At 43.4% G+C, this 18,219-nt stretch overlaps 1 protein-coding gene across 3 annotated transcripts in view; it reads right to left on the bottom strand.

Annotated features, from left to right (window-relative positions):
• Positions 1 to 17,968, bottom strand: part of RBP5 (retinol binding protein 5) — a 32,671-nt gene extending 14,703 nt beyond the window's left edge. For 2 of the 3 annotated variants that reach the window (XM_073552983.1, XM_073552984.1), the window contains exons 1-2: positions 17,628 to 17,968; positions 16,826 to 17,004 (exon numbers count right to left, since the gene is read on the bottom strand). In XM_073552983.1, coding sequence (XP_073409084.1) covers positions 16,826 to 17,004; positions 17,628 to 17,700 — 252 coding nt within the window. In that variant the 5' untranslated portion in view covers positions 17,701 to 17,968. The remainder of the gene's footprint in view (positions 1 to 16,825; positions 17,005 to 17,627) is intronic. The other variant, XM_073552985.1, reaches the window with a different exon arrangement.
• Positions 17,969 to 18,219: the final 251 nt, after the last annotated feature.

Genomic DNA, 18,219 nt, shown 5'->3' with positions numbered 1-18,219 from the left:
ACACCACTCCACTGAAACTGCCCTTACTAAGGTCACCAATGACCTCTTAACTGCCAAGAGCAAGCGACACTACTCTGTCCTCCTCCTCCTGGACCTGTCGGCTGCCTTTGACACAGTGGACCATTCCCTATTATTACAGACCCTCTCATCCCTCGGCATCACAGACTTGGCCCTCTCCTGGATCTCATCATACCTAACAGACCGGACATTCAGCGTCTCCCACTCACACACCACCTCCTCACCTCGCCCCCTATCTGTCGGAGTCCCACAAGGTTCAGTCCTAGGGCCCCTGCTGTTCTCTATTTACACCTTTGGCCTGGGACAGCTCATAGAATCTCATGGCTTTCAGTATCATCTTTATGCTGATGACACACAGATCTACATCTCTGGACCAGATATCACCTCCCTACTAACCAGAATCCCTCAATGTCTGTCCACTATTTCATCCTTCTTCTCCACTAGATATCTGAAACTCAACATGGACAAAACAGAATTCATCATCTTTCCCCCATCTCACGTGACCCCCCCTACGAACCTATCAATTACAGTAAATGACTGCCCACTCTCCCCAGTCCCACAAGCTCGCTGCCTCGGAGTAATCCTTGATGCTGATCTCTCCTTCAAACCACATATCCAAACCCTTTCCACTTCCTGCCGACTTCAACTCAAAAATATTTCACGCATCCGTTCATTCCTCACCCAAGAATCTGCAAAAACCCTAGTCCATGCCCTCATCATCTCTCGCCTTGACTACTGCAACCTCATGCTCTGCGGCCTCCCCTCAAACACTCTCGCACCCCTCCAATCTATTCTAAACTCTGCTGCCCGACTAATCCACCTGTCCCCCCGCTATTCCCCAGCTTCTCCCCTCTGTCAATCCCTTCACTGGCTCCCAATTGCCCAGAGACTCCATTACAAAACCCTAACCATGACATACAAAGCCATCCACAACTTGTCTCCTCCATACATCTGTGACCTCGTCTCCCGGTACTTTCCTGCACGCAACCTCCGATCCTCACAAGATCTCCTTCTCTACTCCCCTCTTATCTCCTCTTCCCACAATCGCATACAAGATTTCTCTCGCGCATCACCCCTACTCTGGAACTCTCTACCACAACATATCAGACTCTCACCTACCATCGAAACCTTCAAAAAGAGCCTGAAGACCCACCTCTTCCGACAAGCCTATAACCTGCAGTAACCACCGATCGACCAAACCGCTGCACGACCAGCTCTACCCTCGCCTACTGTATTATCACCCATCCCTTGAAGATTGTGAGCCCTCACGGGCAGGGTCCTCTCTCCTCCTGTACCAGTTATGACTTGTATTGTTTAAGATTATTGTACTTGTTTTTATGTATACCCCCCTCACATGTAAAGCGCCATGGAATAAATGGCGCTATAACAATAAATAATAATAATAATAATAATAACATTAAACAAAATAAAATACTCACCTTTGCCCGTTCCCCCACTGCTCCAATCTCTTCATGGTGTCTTCAGATCTTCTGCACACCTCAGTACAACGGGCGTGTTGTAATGACGTGATCGTGCCCGCTGCTCTGAGACTTCAGACACAAAGGGGGAATTATGGGAGAGGGAGCATTAGCTGATGCTCCTTCAGCCATTATTTCTTTCAACTGTACCAACCTCTAGGATGCTGAAATAGTTGGAAGTGTGATGCCGAGGGGGTGGCCCGCCTGGCGTCCTGGACCAGATATACTCGGGTGACCCACCCAACATCACGGGCCAAATATACTCACTTTGCGGGCTACATTTGGCCCATGGGCCAGAGTTTGATATTAGTGATGAGCGGTCGTGAGGTGTTATCCGAGCAGGCTCGGACTGGCCCACCGGGATACCGGTGAAATGCCCGGTGGGTCCCTGGGCCCCAGAGAGGAGGAGGAAGAAGAAAAAAAAATGTAAGGACGCGGGCCCTTTTTAACGGAGGGAGTCAGAGGCGCGCGCGGGCGCATGCACGCTGTCCTGACCGACCACCCGACAAACCCAGGTAAGCGTTGGGGGGCCTGGGCGAACGGGGAGTGGGACAGACAGCATGGGGTCCGTGAGTCGGGGGAGGTGGATAGTCAGGAGGTGGACAGCATCCACCTCCTGATGATCCGGTTAGGAGAAACGCGTTGAGGTTCTTCTCATCAACTACCAACCTTGAGAACCTCTTTTTCTTACTGTTATCAACATGAATCATTGTTTTCTCTACCGCCTAGGTCATGATTGGACCATTGGTATGAATTATGCCTTCCATTAATATATTGTTTTGCTACCCTTGTTAAATTATCAACAGTCATATTAGGGACTCTGAGGGATAGCCGTCGTGGAGCGGGGGCGCCATTCCACTGACCAGTAGGGTGCCAACCTCCACTGACAGGAAGGCTATGAGTCACAGGGGACAGTTCAGTCATGTACTCAACTGTTCTGCACATGTCACTTTATTGTTTGTGTCATTAGCACTTTTTTGCACACTTTTTCATTGTTGCCTACCCAACTACCTTCATTGGCAACATCTATACACTCCTTTCCTGGTCAATTAAGAGACTGCATGTTGCACCAGTCCAGGGTTATTTAGGAGTCCTAGGCTTCAGCCATCGTTGAGCGGGGGTGCCAATCTCGATTGTGTATAGGGTGCCAACCTCCGCTGTTAGGTAGTTTGATATCAGGGCCCCTTTATAGGGTGACACGGTTGGTTGGTTTTTCTGTGTGGTTGTCTTGTTTTTAGATAAGTTTTTTCAATAATGGTCCATTCATTTATATCTGAGATAATGTTGTTGTAAGGCTCCTCATAAGCAAACTTGGCCTAGGTAGTGGCCATAAAGGCAGACATAGGGGCCCAGGGAGGGGGCGTCATTAAAGTGGAAACAGGGGCCCAGGATGAGGACATTATTACTGGAAGGGGCCAGGATACGGACCTTATTAAAGTGGACATTGGGGTCCACGATGGGGACATTAAATAAAGGTGTGACATAATTACTGTATGGAGGTCAGGATGAGGAAGGTACATTGTTGGTTTATGGTGGCAAGTGGGGACATAATTCCTGTAGGGGCCAATCAGGGGACATTATTACTGCTGTAATTTACTTTTCAGGTTACTGTCATGGGGAAAACAAAAGGGGGTCCTGCTACTTTGCAGGGCAGCACTATGTCTTTTTTTTTTCTTCACCTATCATAACTTGTGCTTGTGTTGCTCTAACATAGTTTAGAAGTCAGAGAAAATAGTGGGGAATGTGCTCTGGAAGCGATCAGCTATAGATAACTGTTATTTTCTGCAGAGACGAGTTCGTGCTGGAAGAAGTGATGACGGTCTGCACTGGATGAAGATGAAAGACTTCAACTACAAACGTCACCGGTGAGTCAGTGTGTTACTTGTACACTTACACTATGTACTGTGTACAGAATTCCTGTGTATAATGTCACTGGTGATCACTGTATTACCTGTACACTCACACTATATACAGAGCTACTGTGTATAATGTCACTGGTGGTAATAACAGTGTTGTTAGTTTTAAGGTTTGTATTCATAATCAGAATTGTAGTATTCATTCACTATGTGGTGGTAATATGTGGTGTGGTCATTGTGTGGCGGCATTTGTTCCTTGTATGTGGTATTTGGTCACTATCTGGTCTGGTCATGGTGTGGCAGTACTTGTCCCTTGTATGTAGTATTATTCAGTCACTATGTAGTCTGGTCATGGTGTGGCGGTATTTGTCCCTTGTGTGTAGTATTATTCAGTCACTATCTGGTCTGGTCATGGTATGGCAGTATTATTCAGTCACTATATAGTCTGGTCATGGTGTGGCAGTATTTGTCCCTTGTGTGTAGTTTTATTCAGTCACTATGTAGTCTGGTCATGGTGTGGCGGTATTTGTCCCTTGTGTGTAGTATTATTCAGTCACTATCTGGTCTGGTCATGGTGTGGCAGTATTATTCAGTCACTATATAGTCTGGTCATGGTGTTGCAGTATTTGTCCCTTGTATGTAGTATTATTCAGCCACTATGTAGTCTGGTCATGGTGTGGCGGTATTTGTTCCTTGTATGTAGTATTATTTGGTCACTATCTGGTCTGGTCATGGTGTGGCGGTATTTGTTCCTTGTATGTAGTATTATTTGGTCACTATCTGGTCTGGTCATGGTGTGGCAGTACTTGTCCCTTGTATGTAGTATTATTTGGTCACTATCTGGTCTGGTCATGGTGTGGCAGTATTTGTCCCTTGTATGTAGTATTATTCAGTCACTATGTAGTCTGGTCATGGTGTGGCGGTATTTGTCCCTTGTATGTAGTATTATTTGGTCACTATCTGGTCTGGTCATGGTGTGGCAGTATTTGTCCCTTGTATGTAGTATTATTTGGTCACTATCTGGTCTGATCATGGTGTGGCAGTATTTGTCCCTTGTATGTAGTATTATTTGGTCACAATCTGGTCTGGTCATGGTGTGGCAGTATTTGTCCCTTGTATGTAGTATTATTCAGTCACTATGTAGTCTGGTCATGGTGAGGCGGTATTTGTCCCTTGTATGTAGTATTATTTGGTCACTATCTGGTCTGGTCATGGTGTGGCAGTATTTGTCCCTTGTATGTAGTATTATTCAGTCACTATGTAGTCTGGTCATGGTGTTGCAGTATTTGTCCCTTGTATGTAGTATTATTCGGTCACTATCTGGTCTGGTCATGGTGTTGCAGTATTTGTCCCTTGTATGTAGTATTATTCAGTCACTATGTAGTCTGGTCATGGTGTGGCGGTATTTGTCCTTTGTATGTAGTATTATTCGGTCACTACCTGGTCTGGTCATGGTGTGGCGGTATTTGTCCCTTGTATGTAGTATTATTTGGTCACTATCTGGTCTGGTCATGGTGTGGCGGTATTTGTCCCTTGTATGTAGTATTATTTGGTCACTATCTGGTATGGTCAGGGTGTGGCAATATTTGTCCCTTGTATGTAGTATTATTCAGTCACTATGTAGTCTGGTCATGGTGTTGCAGTATTTGTCCCTTGTATGTAGTATTATTCAGTCACTATGTAGTCTGGTCATGGTGTTGCAGTATTTGTCCCTTGTATGTAGTATTATTCGGTCACTATCTGGTCTGGTCATGGTGTGGCAGTATTTGTCCCTTGTATGTAGTATTATTTGGTCACTATCTGGTCTGGTCATGGTGTGGCAGTATTTGTCCCTTGTATGTAGTATTATTCGGTCACTATCTGGTCTGGTCATGGTGTGGCAGTATTTGTCCCTTGTATGTAGTATTATTTGGTCACTATCTGGTCTGGTCATGGTGTGGCGGTATTTGTCCCTTGTATGTAGTATTATTTGGTCACTATCTGGTCTGGTCATGGTGTGGCGGTATTTGTCCCTTGTATTTTAGTATTATTTGGTCACTATCTGGTCTGGTCAGGGTGTGGCAATATTTGTCCCTTGTATGTAGTATTATTCAGTCACTATGTAGTCTGGTCATGGTGTTGCAGTATTTGTCCCTTGTATGTAGTATTATTCAGTCACTATGTAGTCTGGTCATGGTGTTGCAGTATTTGTCCCTTGTATGTAGTATTATTCGGTCACTATCTGGTCTGGTCATGGTGTTGCAGTATTTGTCCCTTGTATGTAGTATTATTCGGTCACTATCTGGTCTGGTCATGGTGTTGCAGTATTTGTCCCTTGTATGTAGTATTATTCAGTCACTATGTAGTCTGGTCATGGTGTGGCGGTATTTGTCCCTTGTATGTAGTATTATTTGGTCACTACCTGGTCTGGTCATGGTGTGGCGGTATTTGTCCCTTGTATGTAGTATTATTTGGTCACTATCTGGTCTGGTCATGGTGTGGCGGTATTTGTCCCTTGTATGTAGTATTATTTGGTCACTATCTGGTCTGGTCAGGGTGTGGCAATATTTGTCCCTTGTATGTAGTATTATTCAGTCACTATGTAGTCTGGTCATGGTTTTGCAGTATTTGTCCCTTGTATGTAGTATTATTCGGTCACTATCTGGTCTGGTCATGGTGTGGCAGTATTTGTCCCTTGTATGTAGTATTATTCAGTCACTATGTAGTCTGGTCATGATGTGGCAGTATTTGTCCCTTGTATGTAGTATTATTCAGTCACTATCTGGTATGGTCAGGGTGTGGCAATATTTGTCCCTTGTATGTAGTATTATTCAGTCACTATGTAGTCTGGTCATGGTGTTGCAGTATTTGTCCCTTGTATGTAGTATTATTCAGTCACTATGTAGTCTGGTCATGGTGTTGCAGTATTTGTCCCTTGTATGTAGTATTATTCGGTCACTATCTGGTCTGGTCATGGTGTGGCAGTATTTGTCCCTTGTATGTAGTATTATTTGGTCACTATCTGGTCTGGTCATGGTGTGGCAGTATTTGTCCCTTGTATGTAGTATTATTCGGTCACTATCTGGTCTGGTCATGGTGTGGCAGTATTTGTCCCTTGTATGTAGTATTATTTGGTCACTATCTGGTCTGGTCATGGTGTGGCGGTATTTGTCCCTTGTATGTAGTATTATTTGGTCACTATCTGGTCTGGTCATGGTGTGGCGGTATTTGTCCCTTGTATGTAGTATTATTTGGTCACTATCTGGTCTGGTCAGGGTGTGGCAATATTTGTCCCTTGTATGTAGTATTATTCAGTCACTATGTAGTCTGGTCATGGTGTTGCAGTATTTGTCCCTTGTATGTAGTATTATTCAGTCACTATGTAGTCTGGTCATGGTGTTGCAGTATTTGTCCCTTGTATGTAGTATTATTCGGTCACTATCTGGTCTGGTCATGGTGTTGCAGTATTTGTCCCTTGTATGTAGTATTATTCGGTCACTATCTGGTCTGGTCATGGTGTTGCAGTATTTGTCCCTTGTATGTAGTATTATTCAGTCACTATGTAGTCTGGTCATGGTGTGGCGGTATTTGTCCCTTGTATGTAGTATTATTTGGTCACTACCTGGTCTGGTCATGGTGTGGCGGTATTTGTCCCTTGTATGTAGTATTATTTGGTCACTATCTGGTCTGGTCATGGTGTGGCGGTATTTGTCCCTTGTATGTAGTATTATTTGGTCACTATCTGGTCTGGTCAGGGTGTGGCAATATTTGTCCCTTGTATGTAGTATTATTCAGTCACTATGTAGTCTGGTCATGGTTTTGCAGTATTTGTCCCTTGTATGTAGTATTATTCGGTCACTATCTGGTCTGGTCATGGTGTGGCAGTATTTGTCCCTTGTATGTAGTATTATTTGGTCACTATCTGGTCTGGTCATGGTGTGGCAGTATTTGTCCCTTGTATGTAGTATTATTTGGTCACTATCTGGTCTGGTCATGGTGTGGCAGTATTTGTCCCTTCTATGTAGTATTATTCAGTCACTATGTAGTCTGGTCATGGTGTGGCGGTATTTGTCCCTTGTATGTAGTATTATTTGGTCACTATGTAGTCTGGTCATGGTGTTGCAGTATTTGTCCCTTGTATGTAGTATTATTCAGTCACTATGTAGTCTGGTCATGGTGTTGCAGTATTTGTCCCTTGTATGTAGTATTATTCGGTCACTATCTGGTCTGGTCATGGTGTGGCAGTATTTGTCCCTTGCATGTAGTATTATTTGGTCACTATCTGGTCTGGTCATGGTGTGGCAGTATTTGTCCCTTGTATGTAGTATTATTTGGTCACTATCTGGTCTGGTCATGGTGTGGCAGTATTTGTCCCTTCTATGTAGTATTATTCAGTCACTATGTAGTCTGGTCATGGTGTGGCGGTATTTGTCCCTTGTATGTAGTATTATTTGGTCACTATGTAGTCTGGTCATGGTGTTGCAGTATTTGTCCCTTGTATGTAGTATTATTCGGTCACTATCTAGTCTGGTCATGGTGTGGCGGTATTTGTCTCTTGTATGTAGTATTATTTGGTCACTATCTGGTCTGGTCATGGTGTTGCAGTATTTGTCCCTTGTATGTAGTATTATTTGGTCACTATGTAGTCTGGTCATGGTGTGGCAGTATTTGTCCCTTGTATGTAGTATTATTTGGTCACTATGTAGTCTGGTCATGGTGTTGCAGTATTTGTCCCTTGTATGTAGTATTATTCGGTCACTATCTGGTCTGGTCATGGTGTGGCGGTATTTGTCTCTTGTATGTAGTATCATTTGGTCACTATCTGGTCTAGTCATGGTGTGGCAGTATTTGTCCCTTGTATGTAGTATTATTTGGTCACTATCTGGTCTGGTCATGGTGTGGCAGTATTTGTCCCTTGTATGTAGTATCATTCAGTCACTATGTAGTCTGGTCATGGTGTGGCGGTATTTGTCCCTTGTATGTAGTATTATTCGGTCACTACCTGGTCTGGTCATGGTGTGGCAGTATTTGTCCCTTGTATGTAGTATTATTTGGTCACTATCTGGTCTGGTCATGGTGTGGCGGTATTTGTCCCTTGTATGTAGTATTATTTGGTCACTATATGGTCTGGTCAGGGTGTGGCAGTATGTGTCCCTTGTATGTAGTATTATTCAGCCACTATGTAGTCTGGTCATGGTGTTGCAGTATTTGTCCCTTGTATGTAGTATTATTCAGTCACTATCTGGTCTGGTCATGGTGTTGCAGTATTTGTCCCTTGTATGTAGTATTATTTGGTCACTATCTGGTCTGGTCATGGTGTGGCAGTATTTGTCCCTTCTATGTAGTATTATTTGGTCACTATGTAGTCTGGTCATGGTGTGGCGGTATTTGTCCCTTGTATGTAGTATTATTTGGTCACTATCTGGTCTGGTCATGGTGTTGCAGTATTTGTCCCTTGTATGTAGTATTATTCAGTCACTATGTAGTCTGGTCATGGTGTGGCAGTATTTGTCCCTTGTATGTAGTATTATTTGGTCACTATCTGGTCTGGTCATGGTGTGGCAGTATTTGTCCCTTGTATGTAGTATTATTTGGTCACTATCTGGTCTGGTCATGGTGTGGCAGTATTTGTCCCTTGTATGTAGTATTATTCAGTCACTATCTGGTCTGGTCATGGTGTTGCAGTATTTGTCCCTTGTATGTAGTATTATTTGGTCACTATCTGGTCTGGTCATGGTGTGGCAGTATTTGTCCCTTCTATGTAGTATTATTCAGTCACTATGTAGTCTGGTCATGGTGTGGCGGTATTTGTCCCTTGTATGTAGTATTATTTGGTCACTATCTGGTCTGGTCATGGTGTTGCAGTATTTGTCCCTTGTATGTAGTATTATTCAGTCACTATGTAGTCTGGTCATGGTGTGGCAGTATTTGTCCCTTGTATGTAGTATTATTTGGTCACTATCTGGTCTGGTCATGGTGTGGCAGTATTTGTCCCTTGTATGTAGTATTATTTGGTCACTATCTGGTCTGGTCATGATGTGGCAGTATTTGTCCCTTCTATGTAGTATTATTTGGTCACTATGTAGTCTGGTCATGGTGTGGCGGTATTTGTCCCTTGTATGTAGTATTATTTGGTCACTATCTGGTCTGGTCATGGTGTTGCAGTATTTGTCCCTTGTATGTAGTATTATTCAGTCACTATGTAGTCTGGTCATGGTGTGGCAGTATTTGTCCCTTGTATGTAGTATTATTTGGTCACTATCTGGTCTGGTCATGGTGTGGCAGTATTTGTCCCTTGTATGTAGTATTATTTGGTCACTATCTGGTCTGGTCATGGTGTGGCAGTATTTGTCCCTTGTATGTAGTATTATTCAGTCACTATCTGGTCTGGTCATGGTGTTGCAGTATTTGTCCCTTGTATGTAGTATTATTTGGTCACTATCTGGTCTGGTCATGGTGTGGCAGTATTTGTCCCTTCTATGTAGTATTATTCAGTCACTATGTAGTCTGGTCATGGTGTGGCGGTATTTGTCCCTTGTATGTAGTATTATTTGGTCACTATCTGGTCTGGTCATGGTGTTGCAGTATTTGTCCCTTGTATGTAGTATTATTCAGTCACTATGTAGTCTGGTCATGGTGTGGCAGTATTTGTCCCTTGTATGTAGTATTATTTGGTCACTATCTGGTCTGGTCATGGTGTGGCAGTATTTGTCCCTTGTATGTAGTATTATTCAGTCACTATCTGGTCTGGTCATGATGTGGCAGTATTTGTCCCTTCTATGTAGTATTATTCAGTCACTATGTAGTCTGGTCATGGTGTGGCAGTATTTGTCCCTTGTATGTAGTATTATTCGGTCACTATCTGGTCTGGTCATGATGTGGCAGTATTTGTCCCTTCTATGTAGTATTATTCAGTCACTATGTAGTCTGGTCATGGTGTGGCAGTATTTGTCCCTTGTATGTAGTATTATTCAGTCACTATCTGGTCTGGTCATGGTGTTGCAGTATTTGTCCCTTGTATGTAGTATTATTCAGTCACTATGTAGTCTGGTCATGGTGTGGCAGTATTTGTCCCTTGTATGTAGTATTATTCAGTCACTATCTGGTCTGGTCATGATGTGGCAGTATTTGTCCCTTCTATGTAGTATTATTCAGTCACTATGTAGTCTGGTCATGGTGTGGCAGTATTTGTCCCTTGTATGTAGTATTATTTGGTCACTATCTGGTCTGGTCATGATGTGGCAGTATTTGTCCCTTCTATGTAGTATTATTCAGTCACTATGTAGTCTGGTCATGGTGTGGCAGTATTTGTCCCTTGTATGTAGTATTATTCGGTCACTATCTGGTCTGGTCATGATGTGGCAGTATTTGTCCCTTCTATGTAGTATTATTCAGTCACTATGTAGTCTGGTCATGGTGTGGCAGTATTTGTCCCTTGTATGTAGTATTATTCAGTCACTATCTGGTCTGGTCATGGTGTTGCAGTATTTGTCCCTTGTATGTAGTATTATTCAGTCACTATGTAGTCTGGTCATGGTGTGGCAGTATTTGTCCCTTGTATGTAGTATTATTCAGTCACTATCTGGTCTGGTCATGATGTGGCAGTATTTGTCCCTTCTATGTAGTATTATTCAGTCACTATGTAGTCTGGTCATGGTGTGGCAGTATTTGTCCCTTGTATGTAGTATTATTCAGTCACTATCTGGTCTGGTCATGGTGTTGCAGTATTTGTCCCTTCTATGTAGTATTATTCAGTCACTATGTAGTCTGGTCATGGTGTGGCAGTATTTGTCCCTTGTATGTAGTATTATTCAGTCACTATCTGGTCTGGTCATGATGTGGCAGTATTTGTCCCTTGTATGTAGTATTATTCAGTCACTATCTGGTCTGGTCATGATGTGGCAGTATTTGTCCCTTCTATGTAGTATTATTCAGTCACTATGTAGTCTGGTCATGATGTGGCAGTATTTGTCCCTTGTATGTAGTATTATTCAGTCACTATCTGGTCTGGTCATGATGTGGCAGTATTTGTCCCTTCTATGTAGTATTATTCAGTCACTATGTAGTCTGGTCATGGTGTGGCAGTATTTGTCCCTTGTATGTAGTATTATTCAGTCACTATCTGGTCTGGTCATGGTGTGGCAGTATTTGTCCCTTGTATGTAGTATTATTCAGTCACTATGTAGTCTGGTCATGGTGTGGCAGTATTTGTCCCTTGTATGTAGTATTATTCAGTCACTATCTGGTCTGATCATGGTGTGGCAGTATTTGTCCCTTGTATGTAGTATTATTTGGTCACTATCTGGTCTGGTCATGGTGTTGCAGTATTTGTCCCTTGTATGTAGTATTATTCAGTCACTATCTGGTCTGGTCATGATGTGGCAGTATTTGTCCCTTGTATGTAGTATTATTCAGTCACTATGTAGTCTGGTCATGGTGTGGCAGTATTTGTCCCTTGTATGTAGTATTATTTGGTCACTATCTGGTCTGGTCATGGTGTTGCAGTATTTGTCCCTTGTATGTAGTATTATTCAGTCACTATGTAGTCTGGTCATGGTGTGGCAGTATTTGTCCCTTGTATGTAGTATTATTTGGTCACTATCTGGTCTGGTCATGGTATTGCAGTATTTGTCCCTTGTATGTAGTATTATTTGGCCACTATCTGGTCTGGTCATGGTGTGGCAGTATTTGTCCCTTGTATGTAGTATTATTCGGTCACTATCTGGTCTGGTCATGGTGTGGCAGTATTTGTCCCTTGTATGTAGTATTATTCAGTCACTATGTAGTCTGGTCATGGTGTGGCAGTATTTGTCCCTTGTATGTAGTATTATTTGGTCACTATCTGGTCTGGTCATGGTGTGGCAGTATTTGTCCCTTGTATGTAGTATTATTCAGTCACTATCTGGTCTGGTCATGGTGTGGCAGTATTTGTCCCTTGTATGTAGTATTATTTGGTCACTATCTGGTCTGGTCATGATGTGGCAGTATTTGTCCCTTCTATGTAGTATTATTCAGTCACTATGTAGTCTGGTCATGGTGTGGCAGTATTTGTCCCTTGTATGTAGTATTATTCAGTCACTATCTGGTCTGGTCATGATGTGGCAGTATTTGTCCCTTCTATGTAGTATTATTCAGTCACTATGTAGTCTGGTCATGGTGTGGCAGTATTTGTCCCTTGTATGTAGTATTATTCGGTCACTATGTGGTCTGGTCATGATGTGGCAGTATTTGTCCCTTCTATGTAGTATTATTCAGTCACTATGTAGTCTGGTCATGGTGTGGCAGTATTTGTCCCTTCTATGTAGTATTATTCAGTCACTATGTAGTCTGGTCATGGTGTGGCAGTATTTGTCCCTTGTATGTAGTATTATTCAGTCACTATCTGGTCTGGTCATGGTGTTGCAGTATTTGTCCCTTGTATGTAGTATTATTCAGTCACTATCTGGTCTGGTCATGATGTGGCAGTATTTGTCCCTTGTATGTAGTATTATTCAGTCACTATGTAGTCTGGTCATGGTGTGGCAGTATTTGTCCCTTGTATGTAGTATTATTTGGTCACTATCTGGTCTGGTCATGGTGTTGCAGTATTTGTCCCTTGTATGTAGTATTATTTGGCCACTATCTGGTCTGGTCATGGTGTGGCAGTATTTGTCCCTTGTATGTAGTATTATTCGGTCACTATCTGGTCTGGTCATGGTGTGGCAGTATTTGTCCCTTGTATGTAGTATTATTCAGTCACTATGTAGTCTGGTCATGGTGTGGCAGTATTTGTCCCTTGTATGTAGTATTATTTGGTCACTATCTGGTCTGGTCATGGTATTGCAGTATTTGTCCCTTGTATGTAGTATTATTTGGCCACTATCTGGTCTGGTCATGGTGTGGCAGTATTTGTCCCTTGTATGTAGTATTATTCGGTCACTATCTGGTCTGGTCATGGTGTGGCAGTATTTGTCCCTTGTATGTAGTATTATTCAGTCACTATGTAGTCTGGTCATGGTGTGGCAGTATTTGTCCCTTGTATGTAGTATTATTTGGTCACTATCTGGTCTGGTCATGGTGTGGCAGTATTTGTCCCTTGTATGTAGTATTATTTGGTCACTATCTGGTCTGGTCATGGTGTGGCAGTATTTGTCCCTTGTATGTAGTATTATTTGGTCACTATCTGGTCTGGTCATGGTGTGGCAGTATTTGTCCCTTCTATGTAGTATTATTCAGTCACTATGTAGTCTGGTCATGGTGTGGCGGTATTTGTCCCTTGTATGTAGTATTATTTGGTCACTATCTGGTCTGGTCATGGTGTTGCAGTATTTGTCCCTTCTATGTAGTATTATTCAGTCACTATGTAGTCTGGTCATGGTGTGGCGGTATTTGTCCCTTGTATGTAGTATTATTCAGTCACTATCTGGTCTGGTCATGATGTGGCAGTATTTGTCCCTTGTATGTAGTATTATTCAGTCACTATGTAGTCTGGTCATGGTGTTGCAGTATTTGTCCCTTGTATGTAGTATTATTTGGTCACTATCTGGTCTGGTCATGGTGTGGCAGTATTTGTCCCTTGTATGTAGTATTATTTGGTCACTATCTGGTCTGGTCATGGTGTGGCAGTATTTGTCCCTTGTATGTAGTATTATTTGGTCACTATCTGGTCTGGTCATGGTGTGGCAGTATTTGTCCCTTCTATGTAGTATTATTCAGTCACTATGTAGTCTGGTCATGGTGTGGCAGTATTTGTCCCTTGTATGTAGTATTATTCAGTCACTATGTAGTCTGGTCATGGTGTGGCAGTATTTGTCCCTTGTATGTAGTATTATTTGGTCACTATCTGGTCTGGTCATGGTGTTGCAGTATTTGTCCCTTGTATGTAGTATTATTCACCATGTGGTCAGGTCATGGTGTGGTGGTATTTCTCCCCTGTATGCGGTATTATTGGTCTTGGTATAGTGGATTGTGTTGTATTTGGCAGCCATTTGTTCTCTCTGATATTAGAAGATTCTTTATTTTCATTAGAGATTAAATACTTTGTACACAGCGGCAGAGATGCACTTACAGAGGTTTTCCTGTGGAAAAAAGTAATCAACTATCCACAGGATAAGTGATAACGTATTGATTGGTGGGGGTCTGACTACTTGCACCCATTCAGCAATATATGGAACTTTTCATCCCCATTAGACTGGAGTGGCATGTCTGACTTGATGACTGATTCAATCATTCCCTCAGTGGCTGCACTTGTTTTTTTTTATAGCAGCCCCAAAGAGAATGAATGGAGCTGCGGTCAGACATCCCACCTGCCGCTCTATTTTAAAATGGGGATAAGTGTCCTATCAACAATAAGGCTATGTGCCCACGTTGCGTGTCAAAACGCACACTGAAAACTCCTTCCCAGAAATCGCGCGTTTTTTTTCGCGCGATTTCACCGCGATTCTGTTTGCGATTTTGCCGCGATTTTCTCAAGCACTTTCCAAGCGATTTGAAGCATCGCTTGGAAAGTGATTGACAGGTTAGTCAGCTCGTCAAACATAGTGTTTGACAAGTGTGAGAAGCTTTTTACTATTGAGGCTGCCTATGCAGCTTCAATAGTAAAAGATAAAATGTTAAAAATGATAAAAAAATAAAAAATCGGGGTATATTTACCTTCCGGCGTCCCGCGCTGCCATCCCAGGCCTCAGCGTTCCCAGTAATGCCTTGCGAGACCTGTGATGACGTTGGTCTCGCGTTGCTATAGCGATCTCACGAGACCGCTAGAGTCACGCGAGACTACGTCATCACAGGACCTTGTCGCAAGGCATTACTGGGAACGCTGAGGCCGGGAATGCAGCGCGGGACGCCGGAAGGTAAATATACCCCGATTTTTTATTTTTTATTCTCTTTTTTACAGGGGTATGGTACCCAGGGCCTGGAGGACAGTCTCCTCTCCTCCACACCGTGGGTACCAACCACACATGAGACGCTTAACTTCCCGCATGGTGGGCATAGCCACATGCGGGAAGTATGCGATTCTCATGCATTCCTATGGGTGCGGAATTGCGGCAATTCTTTGCGATTCCACACAAAAGAATGATCATGCTGCGATTTTTTTTCCGCGATGCTATTCCGCCGCGGAAAAAAGCGCAGCATTAGCACAGCATGTGCGGAATGCCTTAGGAATGCATAGGGGGCGTTCTGTACACGATTTTTAAACGTTTTCGTGCCAAAAATCGCGGCAAAAACGCTTAAAAATCGCATCGTGGGCACACAGCCTAAAACTTCCTCATTCTTCTGATCGGTGCAGTTTCTAATGGTCGGACCTAAGTGATCCCCTAACCTGTGGAGCCCATGGATCAGTGATAACTTGTTTTAACCAAAGAATCTCATTAATGTAAACTACCGTAATTATACATCCCAGTTATGGAGGGCGCACAGTAGATGTGCAGGAGCCGTCTGTGCTTTACAGCCGAAGCTCCACTATAATGGGGATAACGACTGACAGATATTTGCATATAACCATAGGGTGGGCCCCTAGACTCCATTACCCTGGTGGGCCCCAGACACCCCAGTCCGATCCTGTATCCGAGCATGATTGTTTGCTAACCGAGTGACTTCGGCGTGCTTGAAAAATATTTTTGAGTCTCCGCAGATGCATGCCTTGTGGCCGTTCGACAGCTGCAACACATGCAGGGATTGCCTAACAAAAAGCAATGTTTGAGTGTTGAAGCTTTCAGTGGTAACGTTCCTGTGAGTTTCTAGGGAGCACATGTTATGAAAGGGTAAGATCCCTGGTGGTCTAGGGTGTGCATGTAATCAATGATAAGATCCCTGGTGGTCTGGGGTGTGCATGCTATCAGTGATAAGATCCATGGTGGTCTGGGGTGTGCATGCTATCAGTGATAAGATCCCTGGTGGTCTGGGGTGTGCATGCTATCAGTGATAAGATCCCTGGTGGTCTGGGGTGTGCATGCTATCAGTGATAAGATCCCTGGTGGTCTGGTGTGTGCATGCTATCAGTGATAAGATCCCTGGTGGTCTGGGGTGTGCATGCTATCAGTGATAAGATCCCTGGTGGTCTGGGGTGTGCATGCTATCAGTGATAAGATCCCTGGTGGTCTGGGGTGTGCATGTTATCAGTGATAAGATCCCTGGTGGTCTGGGGTGTGCATGTTATCAGTGATAAGATCCCTGGTGGTCTGGGGTGTGCATGTTATCAGTGATAAGATCCCTGGTGGTCTGGGGTGTGCATGTTATCAGTGATAAGATCCCTGGTGGTCTGGGGTGTGCATGTTATCATTGATAAGATCGCTGGTGGTGTGGGGTGGTGAAGCTGTCAGTGGTAATCTTCGGAGTCAGTGAAGGGCTATATTCTTCTACTGAACTTGCTGCTGGGTTTTCGTTCTCAGGAAACCACTTTATTTTCCCCAACGCTCCACTCAGCCATCTCTGCACTGTGAGAGTTTAGACTCCTATACACTGTGCTCATGAAACGTTGCGCCTTGGAGGCTCATTTTCCACACACATTTATACCTTGCAGATCCGACCGTCGAGGACTCCTAGGTTTTCTTCAAATTCTTCACCCAAAGTGAAATCCATGATGTAATTCCGGAAGGTGCTGAGTGTCCGGATTATCATGTGGTTCCCGTCCACTATAAACTCCTTCTCTGGGCGCAGAAGTACAACGATCTTCCGAAAAGCCAAATTCAGATCTAGAAGAATGATGTAACCCAGTATTATTACCTCCCATCACATTATACCAGTATTATGTCACATCCCCCTGGGAGTTAGACAGTCACGTCGAGAAATGAATCGCAGATCTTTAGAGATGGTGTGATTTGTGTCCTATATTAAATGGATTTAGTTTCCTCTGGTGCTGAAGAGGTTAATGACCCTTTCTATGCTGGTCAGAAACTGGAAAGCACCATTTCAGCTGCTTCTGATCTGGTCATTACCTCTTCCTATAAAAACTGGCAAGACCTTCTTACCAGTATCATCATCTCACATCACATTATAAAAGTATCATCATCTCCCATAATAATCTCTATATCTTTATTTATATAGTGCCAACATATTTCACAGCGCTTAACAGTTTTTGCACACATTATCAACACCGTCCCCCATGTTTTTGGAACGTGGGAGGAAACCGGAGAACCCGGAGGAAACCCATACAAACACGGGGAGAACATACAAACTCCTTGCAGATGTTGTCCTTGGTGGGATTTGAACTCAGGACTCCAGCTCTTCAAGGCGGCAGTGCTAGCCACTGAGCCACCATAGAGTGCTAACCACTGAGCCACCGTGCTCCTGTCACATAAAAACCAGTATTTCTTACCTAAAGCTTTCAGATATTCCTCGAGGTTTTCCTGAGACACCAGCTCGTACTTCCCACTGAGCGCTGCGGCCATGTTGGTAAATAATGCTGTGATTATCACTGATACTTCCTAACTCATGTTACGGGTCGCTCTTCGTCCCGTCTACTTTCCTCTCTGTCTTCGCCACTTCTCCCTGATGTGTCTCCCTTTAATGTCTGGACTAATCCCCATTATATCTCAGCCAGGCCCACACAGAAATATAATCCCAGATTACACCAACAGCAATAACCGCATTAACCTCCAGTCTGCCAGGAGCAGCGCTCGTATCACTGCAGAGGCTGATGATGATTGCATCACTGCTTTTTTTTCTGTATTTTGGGAGAGGGGTGCACCAGGTGGACTTGTTAGGGACACACAGGTGTTGGTATGTTAAAAAATTGCAACAACACAAAGGGTCTGATTCATTATTGCATCTGTGTCTTTTTTTTTTTTTTTTGGTGTTTTTCACCTATTTTTCATTTGCCCCTTATTCTTTTTAATTTGTGCCTTTTTTTAAACTTGTATTTTACGTGTTCTCCTGTTTTCCTTTAAGGGCCACTATGATGTTTATCT

This window comes from Dendrobates tinctorius, unplaced genomic scaffold, assembly GCF_039654945.1.
Source record: "Dendrobates tinctorius isolate UK_male_01 unplaced genomic scaffold, ASM3965494v1 ptg000196l, whole genome shotgun sequence".
Lineage (NCBI taxonomy): Eukaryota > Metazoa > Chordata > Amphibia > Anura > Dendrobatidae > Dendrobates > Dendrobates tinctorius.
The sequence above is the reverse complement of the archived record's forward strand: the minus strand, read 5'-3'. Positions and strand labels throughout refer to the sequence as shown.